At 42.6% G+C, this 10,552-nt stretch overlaps 1 protein-coding gene across 1 annotated transcript; it reads left to right on the top strand.

Annotated features, from left to right (window-relative positions):
- Positions 1-750: 750 nt before the first annotated feature.
- bmp4 (bone morphogenetic protein 4) lies at positions 751-10,210 on the top strand. Its single transcript, XM_026340343.1, has 4 exons — positions 751-1,026; positions 4,753-4,875; positions 5,571-5,935; positions 7,989-10,210. Exons 3-4 carry the CDS (start codon positions 5,578-5,580, stop codon positions 8,840-8,842), a joined length of 1,212 nt encoding a protein of 403 aa, XP_026196128.1. The 5' UTR covers positions 751-1,026; positions 4,753-4,875; positions 5,571-5,577; the 3' UTR covers positions 8,843-10,210.
- Positions 10,211-10,552: the final 342 nt, after the last annotated feature.

Raw genomic sequence — 10,552 nt, 5'->3', positions numbered from 1 at the left:
TCAATTTCTCTCTCTATAAATGTTAATGACTGGGAGTGACGAAATATCAAGAGCTTGTTGACACTCAGGATGGTCTCTTTATGAGCCAAATCTCGGAATAATTGCCCCCACATCTGTTTTTGGACAAACGAAAAGACCATAAAGTTATTCATATAATCCTATAGCCTCAAAAAAAAAAAAAAAAAAAAAGGAATGTGAACCTCACTTCACAGAATAAAATACTGACTTTTATTTTGTTTGTTTGTTTTTTGGCAGGTGTGACTACAGGTCAAAAAATGTCCGTGCTTCACCCCACAGTGAACATGATTTTATATTTTATTGATGCTGTTTTAAATTTTGGAGTAAGTTGCATAAGAAGGCCTAAAGTAATTTCTTTTATTTTTTTTTTATATATATTACCACCCAGATCTGATAAGACTACTTGTTTACATCTTCAGGTAAATCGGGCTTTTATATAGATTAACACGACGTTACCTTGCAACTAGTTTGCTGTCTGGATCGGTCTGAAGTATTTAAATGCACATTCAGACTGAAGAGCTTTTGACTCCTCGGCTGATATTCACAGTCAAATTACAGCGTTTCACATCATAAAAATAGTTCGCGCAATGAGCTCTCTTTATTTAAAGTGGTGGAGGAGGGAAAGGGGGGTTATCCAAGGTGTTTGAGGCAGACCAGGGAGGTGGGGGTCGGGGCGGAGGAGGCAGGGAGGGTAAATTGGGCGGACACATAAAAACTGCAAGGGACCATAGATGCTGGATCATTTGGAAAGTCTACCCGTCCTGCTCCACCGCCCGCCCTCACCAACTATCCTGGACACGGATAGGAAACCCCGCTGCAGAGCCCGAGCGCCGGCCTTCACTCCGGCCCCCGTCTCCTGTCTTGTCCGTGTAGAGACATCGCCACAGGATTAATGAGCCAAAAAGGCACCGAACGTCTCCTTTAAGGCTCATTTTGGCATTTATTTACCGCTTTACGCCTGGACTTCCACATTAACTCCACTCGAGGATACCTGTACCTCTACTGATGGTAAGCGCTCATTTACTGACGCATTCACACGTAACAGAGATTCAGCACCAGAGCTTTTTAGAAACCTGTTGAATCGCAACACAAGTTCGTAACTTTTGGTTTGGTCGTTGGTGTCTGTGCGCCTTTAACCGACTTCACCGATGGCTGCACGACATGTCCCGCAGAAATTTAGAAGCACACAAGCCAATAAAATCTTACACTGTAACTTATCGACAGAAGAACACAGATAGGGAGATAAAAGTGTATTTGGGGACGAGCTGTGATCATGGTGAAGCTCGCAACAGAGCTTTTTTTTTGTGCCTGAGAGCTGAGCAGTGACAAACCAATATAGTGAGGTAATTTCCAAAGCGAGCGTCCAGTTCTCTGCTTCTCTTTCTTCAGTACAACTAAAATGTTCCCATCAGGCTGATTATTGACTTTTTTCGTACGTCTCCCAGAGATTTGGGCTGACTGAACACCTGTGTCTGTGTCGTGTCATCCCGGTGTGCGTAAAGTCAGAGATGGAGATGCCACAGCGCAACCCAGGATATATATATATATATATTAAAAAAACAACACACTGCTTATTATTTAAGTTCATTTTTAAAAATACATTTAATCATCCCTTCCCATGTGGGTCAAGAATAATTCGTGCGTCTTTCAGGCTGTTAAAAAACGACCCACATCTGTCCAAAAACAGCAAAGTCTGCGAAAACCTCAAGTTTCATCACGTGAAGTCGCATTAGATCGTGCATCGTGTATAATTGTTCAACTCCAACCTAATACCGTGACTCACGTGTTTCACGTGCTTCCACCTGTTTTGTAATAAACGATTACAAAGTGAAATTGTCATTTAATCCACACATGCAGCAGCAGAGAAAACATTTTGCGGCCTGCGGGCGCATGGCGTCCCTTGGCACACACACCTTTACTTTTCATCTCGAAAGTTTCTCCGCCGTTTTGCAGCGACACGGACTCGCCAAGTTTGATTTGTTTATTTGTTATTATAATTTGAATCTAAATGCATTTTGCGTTTGCATAACAATTGCTTCATTTAAAAAAAAAATTGCATGCGTCTGGCAAAGAGTTCGCTTTTCTTGTTTCAGGCAAATATTGTCCCAGGTGTTGGGCGCTACCTGATATTTTGGTTTTTCGGGTTTTACATTTGTATTGTTTACCACTCTTCAGCCTGTTATGTAGATCGACTGGGAACACTAAAATCAGCATCAGATATCCCAAATGCAGCAATGCATTTCTTTAGATCAGCGTTTGTCTTCCAGGATATATTGCAGCTAACAAAACAATTGACCTGATTTCAATGATCTCACTGACTGTGAATGTTCTTACTACTGAACTGCTCAGAAAACAGATAAAATCCCAACAACAACACACATTGCAGATGTCTGTTTTATTTCTTTCACGACACATGAGGCTATTCTGTTGTGAGTTCTAATTATTATTTACATGTCTTTAAACTTTAGTTACTAGTTGTTATCAGCAAGTTAAACAAACCATTAAAATTATCTTAAAAGGGATGCTGTTTAAATTATGTTATTTTTTCCATTCAGCTATGACTCACTCAATGGTGTAACCATCATAATCATAATATACAGTATCATAATTGTATACAATCAAAAAGTGAACTAACAAACCAGAAAAGCTTCCCCATGATATATAGCAGTTGATCACACCATCACATCACTATAACCATGTGGGTAAACTGATTTTTGGCATCTAGTATAAGATCAGGCCATAGATTTGGCTGTTCCCGTGCTAACCTGCTGCCCTCTTTCTCATCTTCCCTCTCACCATCACTGTCAGATTCCTCAGGAAACACATCTGAAGAGCCATGAGCATAGTCTGTTCACATTATCTCTGGTCAGGTAGACAGAGAGGCCAAAGGGGATCAAGCAAAGCCAAGGGCAGTTGACTGCTTTGCTCTGGTCTGCAATTGTTGTTGCAAAATGTGTTTCTGTCTGTTGCCTAGCTCAAGTGTCTTCAGAGTTTGAGACATAAGATATCGTATAATCATGCAGTTCTGCTTCTTTCTCACTGTTTGGGCAAGTTGACATTACTTTAAAAGAATTGAAAAGTCAGGGGTAAAAGTTGACTTTGTAGTTATAATCGCCACAGTTGAAAATGAGCCAGAATACGTGAACACAAAGAATTTTTCTAGAGCTTTTTTAGAGTTGAAAGTTCCTCCCTGTCTGCCTTACATCTTCTTTCATCATCATCACACCGCTTTGAGTGTCTGTCTGTCTTAGCCTGCAGCTTTGTCAGTGGCTGGTTACAGTTACAAGATGTTCTGTATGGTCAGTGTTTTTGAGTGCTATGAATCCCTGTAATCATGGGAGAGGCCCTCTCTGTACAATGAACGTTTGTTGTCAGAGATGTGCACACACACACACTCACACACTCAGTCACATACACACAAGTTATCCCCCCACCCCATGGGTAATAGAGCTGATCATGTTCTGAGCCCTCCTCTCTCTTTGCCACAGTTCTCACGAACATGCAAGCAGTGGCACACACTCGTGCACGTGTCTCGTGCACACTATTTAGCTCATGCTCGCACACACTGTGTATCACCCTTTAATCGCACACACCAGATATGGTGTCATGACCGAGAAACGGGGGTCAATCGCGGGTCAAAGTCTAACGCTGTTAGCAAAAAGAGCCTTGATTGCATGTACAGCGAGCCATGCAAGAGCCGAGATAATTGTGCAGATATGAGATTTACACATACAAAACTGCATATTACACACTCACATATTGTTCCTGTTAATGTGCATCCTCACTATGTAGTAATACTTGGGTGCATTTCAGCAGAAAAGCCTCCAAGGGATGACCAAAGGCCGACATCGCTCCAGAGTTGCAATGTCTGTTCCGTGGTGCTGTTTCTGTTGTTGTCGCCCAAATATTCAGTGATTTTATTAGTGTGATTCAGCATTTAACACATTTAAATGATGTGTAAAAGATTTAAATTGTTACAGCCACTCTGCTGTGCTTGTTAATCCTGACTGTTAAAGCTGTGAATAATTTTTATTTACACAGCATTAATCTGTGAATAAAACCAAGTACACCCTGCAAATCTCCAAGCCTAATTCTCAGTGCATGAGCTCCCTTTTGATGATAGTGATGCCAAAGAGCAGAAGACCCGACATCCGCGCCACTACAACCTGTGCGACACATTATAATGGAGAAGTTCAAGCCTTTTTGAGATGGATGTATCTAGTCCTTTGTTTGAAAGTTGTAGTAGTATTAGTTGCATGGAGGGATAAAGACAGAGCTCCCTTGGAGACAGTTTCTGTAAGCAAACAGCCGTCTTGCTTTAGATGTGGATTTTACCACCCCAGATCAAAGTGATGTTATCAGAGCGCAGACCTTTTTCAGTTAAAGCAGATAGTTTTCTAATGTTTTTTTTTTTTACACATCGAATGTTTCTTGTTCTAATAAGGTGTCTTTTCCATGTGAGGTGAGTGTAAGGCATTAGGGAACTGCTGTCTGTGTTGTGGCACATACCTTCTTACATTCCAGTTACAGTAAATAACTAGCTTACCCATGAGCCAAAATGATAAGCCTTAAAGAGACACCAGGTCTCTCTCTTACCCACTTAAACACACACACAGGCAAATATATACACACATTCCCTGTACACCCCTTTAGGTAAATACCATGTAACAGCCTGAAGGGTTTGCAACTGCATTCAGTTTATAATTTTCCTGTGTTTTTATCTGTATCTTCCAGGAACAGGGTCACTCCAACGTTCTCCTGCAGCCGCCCAACACCACCTGACATTTCCTGGAAGAACGTGTCCATTGCCTGCTCCCAACAAACATGGACTGTTTTCCCATGCTTTATTTTCTGTCGGTAAGCAAATGGACCCCGTGACACCATGCTGCATCTCAATTTTTTTCCCTTTGCTCTCTGTCTTCTGACTGAATTGCTGATTTATGTGGCATTCAACCAAATTTGAACTGAAAGTCCCTGTGGGGTGTTGGGCAAGGCATTGGAATGAGGAAGAGCTTTTTCAGTTAAATATGTGGCACATAGTCCATGGTTTACCCCATGGCTTGTTGGCCACTTGTTGGCAAGACTGCGAGGGAGCATGGCTCCTTATCGAGTTAAGAATTTGCTCTGACCCCAGGGCTGCCTCTTTTATTTGTCTAATCATAGTGGAGCGGGGAGGAGATACGGGGGGAGGGATGGAGGGAGAAGGACTGACTCTCAGATTCCATTCAAAAAAGTTGGGTTGCTTGAACCAGCTGTTTACCGTTGGAGGATGTCACCAAAGATAAACTGTAAGTGGTCTGTCTGATTGGGGACTGCTTTACTGTAAACATGGCAGACTGGACTATTAAAGCCAATTAGAGTCTTCTCTCAGTGGGAACAGTTAGAGAAGAGAGTGAAGAGGGTGTTTGGAGCTGGTGAAGACAGAATGGAAACAAATCTTTTATGTCAGTTAACATGGAGGCCCTTCTCTCCTCTTCTTTTTTGTGCTTTTTTTCTCCTCCGCTCTTTTCAGTTCTCCCCTAATCTTTTCTGCCATATGCTGCTTCCTCCAGAGACATCATGATTCCTGGTAATCGAATGCTGATGGTCATTTTAATATGCCAAGTCCTGCTGGGAGAGAGCAACCATGCTAGTCTGATACCTGAAGAAGGGAAAAAGAAAGTACCGGGCCTGCAGGGTCGTTCGGCCGCTCAGAGCCATGAACTGCTGCGGGACTTCGAGGCCACGCTGCTGCACATGTTTGGCCTGAAAAGGCGGCCGCGGCCCAGCCGCTCAACCACTGTGCCTCGCTACCTGTTGGACCTCTATCGGCTGCAGTCGGGAGAGGCTGAGGAGGCGGGAGGGCATGACATTGCATTTGAGTACCCAGAAAGGTCAGCCAGCCGGGCCAACACTGTGAGAGGCTTCCATCATGAAGGTAAGGAAAATTCGAGGATGTTGATGTCACATTGAGAAATATACTAAGGAGAAAATCTTATAATGGGTAGAAATAGGGATGATAAACGCATCGTGTCTGCACAGACACATTACACCATAATCATTGTCATTGTTGCCAAGCATTCCAATAATTTTGGTAGTAGTATATTTCATTAGCATGGGCGAGGACTGCTAACAATTCACTAAAAAAACATTTCCTAAATCCCCTGAAGCATGATTGTAAGGCAGCTCCACCCATCTCACCATAACCAAGGAATCTAAGGATGTGGTCACCAAACACTGTCTACAGAGGGGCAAAAATATTCTGCTAGACAAGCTCTCAAGAGCCTCATTTGACAAAACTCTGTGTGTCTGGTTAGCAGCTGAAGAAAAAGCATACCTTCATATTACTGACTTACACTTCTCACCCCACCCAGCAGAACATGTCTTAAAAAAGCTCTGTCTTGGCCTGGAATTGGAGTCTGTTCTTCTCTCATGCCTCCAGTTTATATGGAGAGCTCTTTTAGAAGGACCTTCCTGAACGTGCAATTATCTTTAATGCTACTCTGCAGCCTTCTAAATAAAGCCCCTACTGCCAACACTGTGGGTGCTGAGCAGACGCTGCAGCTCTCTAGAGAGGTGGAAAAACAGCCTCAGCAGCCGGTGTGATAGAACTGCTTCTGTTCATTGTGATTTTAGCGTTTTAGTGACGAGTTCAGGTCGACTGTGTCAGGTAAATGCTTAAAACAGCAGAAAGGCAAGTGAGGCTGCAGTGAAATGAAGAAAACGGGGAGCTTTAGGGCTACACAACATGTTCACCCTTAGGGGCAGGAGCGAGGAAGGAGGGATGAGTCAGCCTTAATGAGGCTTGTCAAACACATTGCTAGTGGTAACGAATCCCAACACACACTAACAGGACAACGCACCAAGGCTAGTGAGGAAAAAAGAGCACTGCCACTGGAATAGCTCCTGCCTGTGATGCAGTGTAAATGGGTTTCTAGTGCTCTCTACAGGCATTTACCCTCCTTCCCCTTTGCTAAACTATGTTAATAATATGCTTTGAGGTCTTTTGAGTGGGAGTACTCGCTTTCATGGAAGCACCATTGTGTGATAGTGTGATTCAGTTCAGTGATCTGTCCAAAGCATGACCAAGGTATTATAGTATGCAGCAGATGGACAGTTAGGTGAGGAGACGTGTTTACATCATGTAACTATTCATTTTGGACTGCTGCCTTTAATCATTTCAAATGACTTTGTGATTTCAACTATAAAGTAGACATCACATGAGAAGGTGCATGCGTGCATACTTCAACTTTTCTGTAAGCTTTGATTGAAGATTCAAATACGCCGTATTCTCTCACAAGATGTCCTTTCCCATGGGTTTTGGACAAATGGGAATCTACTCCTTAATGATTATTCATGATGAAAATGATAAATGTCTTAAGTGAACAAACTGCAGAGCTAATCAAAAACACAGCAGGTTTTAATAATGAGAACCACCTGGGCAAGATTAGGGCCTGGGTGTGAAATAACAGGGGTGGATTGAGCAGGAAAATAGTAGACACAACATTCCTTTCCCCAACAATGGTGATCTTGCCAGAAATCTGCAGACTGAGCATGGAACAGGGAGCCTCCACTGTGTTTATACTGTAGCTGTGGTACGTTAATCACCACCCTCCTTGTAATGCATGTTTCAGCAAAGTGCTCCAGAGAAAGGCACTGAGAGAAGGGCTGGATAATCCTTATAGATAGATAAGGAAGTGTGGACAATGTATATTTATATTCTTGAATACCCAGGAGACTGTTAGTGTGCATGTGGATTCTTTAGTGTCAATTAAACCGTGACAGAGCTTCGGAGGGCAAAGAAATTAATTGGATGTACAGCAGTATTTTCAACTTCAATATCTGAATATTGTTTAATTTAAAACATGAACATATGAAGAAAATGTGGGTTTACTCTCTACACGTTGCAGTAGATTATATAACCCACAGTGACCTTTATGGAATTATGCACTCGAGTAAATGTGCTGCATTTTCCTCTTGCTGATTTTCAGAGCACATGGAAAGGATACATGAGCTGGATGATGGTGAGAACAAGCCCCTCCGCTTCCTGTTCAACCTCAGCAGCATTCCAGAGGACGAGCTTCTCTCATCAGCTGAACTGAGGCTCTACCGTCATCAGATTGATGAGGCCATCCCTGACACTGTCTCAGATAGGCAGGGCCTTCACCGGATAAACGTGTACGAGGTCCTGAAGCCGCCACGGCCCGGGCAGCTGATCACGCAGCTTCTGGATACACGGCTTGTGCACCATAACATATCACGCTGGGAGAGCTTTGATGTCAGCCCCGCCATACTGCGCTGGACTCGTGAGCGCCTCCCAAATTACGGGTTGGCTGTGGAGGTTCTGCACCTCAACCAGACGCCGCGCCACCAGGGCCGACACGTCCGTATCAGCCGCTCGCTACACCAGGAGCCTGGTGAGGACTGGGAACAGCTGCGCCCCCTCCTGGTTACCTTTGGCCATGATGGAAAGGGTCACCCACTGACCCGCCGGACCAAGCGCAGCCCCAAGCAACGGGGCCGTAAGCGTAACCGCAACTGCCGGCGCCACGCACTGTATGTGGACTTCAGTGACGTAGGCTGGAATGACTGGATAGTGGCACCTCCTGGTTACCAGGCTTATTACTGCCACGGGGAATGCCCCTTTCCTCTGGCAGATCACCTGAACTCAACCAACCACGCCATTGTTCAGACACTGGTGAACTCTGTGAACAACAATATTCCCAAGGCTTGCTGCGTGCCAACAGAGCTCAGCGCCATCTCCATGCTCTACCTAGATGAACACGACAAGGTGGTTCTAAAAAACTACCAGGAAATGGTAGTGGAGGGCTGTGGCTGCCGCTAACACACAAACTTAAGTAGAACTTGGACTGGCAACTTGAAAAAGCAACATTGATGCTAAAACAAATCAGAAGGTCTTTACTCCCAAAAATGTTCACTTGGACCCTTATTTATAACTTTTATGTTGAGGTGTATGTTTGTCTCACTTTTTTTGTTTCTTTGGCAATATGATCATATATTTTGACAAAATATATATATTTATATCTACATATTAAAATTAAATTGAGTCCTTATTTTAAAGCTGTACAACTTTTCATAATGTACATTAGATTGTATACGTTTTTTTATTGAGAAAATAGTAAAAACAATCTTAAAAGTAAAGTTTATTTACTGGTAATATTTATTGCTTTCGTATGATATACTTTTTGGAGAAAAAAAATAAACATCAATTGCTTTGAAGATTACATACAAGGATATTACAAGACACACCCTTTGTGTATTTTGCATAAATTAGAGCACTGTGTGAATTTATCACAACACTATTGTTTTAAGAAATTGGTTGAAATAATCAGAAATGTACACTGAATTCAATTATCCTCTTTACATTAATAATAAGCTGATGATTTAAAACAAAACACAAACTAAAAGCAAACGGAATGACCTTCTATTGGGATATATAACTATCCTCTATAAGGGGCTTGTAAAGAAAACTTGACGGTACATTTCCATTATAGTTTCCGTTGTATTTACCAGGTGGCTTGTTCACGTGTTCAAATTACTTTTTAGCAAAAAGAAACCTAAAAGCAGTGAAATTCTTCCTGACCCTCTTTCCCAAATAAAATAATGTTTGGCTTATCATCTGGCCTCTCATCAGCTTTGAATGATTCACACTACATCAAATAGTGGAAATGATCAACTCGTGGTTCTGTTTTTTTATCCCCACATTTTTCCATCGCAGAAGCTGTTACAGAAAGGATATGCTATTTCAAAGCTAGGAGGCCTTTTGGGGTTGGGGTCTTATTGTTCTCAAATTTCACTTTTACGTCAATTAGGCAAACGTGGTGGTTGGACACTCACTAATCCAGTTGCAGTCGGGACGGGTTGTTGAGCCTGACTGTGTGAGAGTGATTCTATTGTTCTTGACGTCCCCACATTGGGGGCATGATTGTGGCCGATGCGTCCTGCCCTGACACAAAGCGGCTGAGTCTTCTGAAGAATCAAAGGTTAGACGCTCTGTCTCCTGCTTTTGTCTTCAGCGGCTCATGCCGGCAGAGCAAAGACGCCTGTCTCCAACCTGTGCCCCATCACACAATAGGCTTCTACATCACTTATTTACAAGCTGACGGCTGGCCCAAATTATATGATAATGTTTAGAGAGAGCGACTCCTTTGAACTGCTGGAGGACGTTGGCTGTGCATTGTTTCACACACAGAGTGCCCTGTACATTATCATGTCTCAGGGCTAAACCACTTTAAGTTATTTAAGAATAAAACTGATAGTGTAATCTATAATAGTTTTTTTTCTTAACATATAAAAATGAAGGTTTTTTTGTTGTCAGCTTTAAAGATTTTTAAGCTGTACACTGTGTCAAATAAATAATGCATGACAGGTCATTTATTTTAATGACAAGTCAGGTTTGTTAGTTTTTCTTACTGCAGCATGTGCAGCCCCTCAGGCCATCTAATGGCTCCTGGGTTTCTCTTTGATGCCTGCATATCAGCGACAAAAATGAAGGAGACAACTAAAGGGAAGAGAAGAGAAGAATTTCATTTTG

Source organism: Anabas testudineus, chromosome 22, assembly GCF_900324465.2.
Source record: "Anabas testudineus chromosome 22, fAnaTes1.2, whole genome shotgun sequence".
NCBI lineage: Eukaryota > Metazoa > Chordata > Actinopteri > Anabantiformes > Anabantidae > Anabas > Anabas testudineus.
Note: the sequence above shows the minus strand (reverse complement) of the source record. Positions and strands in the feature narration are given on the sequence as shown.

Bases quoted from the DNA above. Each gene is read 5' to 3' on its own strand.
- bmp4 (XM_026340343.1), top strand. From the start codon at position 5,578: ATGATTCCTGGTAATCGAATGCTGATGGTCATTTTAATATGCCAAGTC. The intron at 5,936-7,988 runs GTAAGGAAAATT...GCTGATTTTCAG, and splicing joins GAGAGGCTTCCATCATGAAG to AGCACATGGAAAGGATACAT.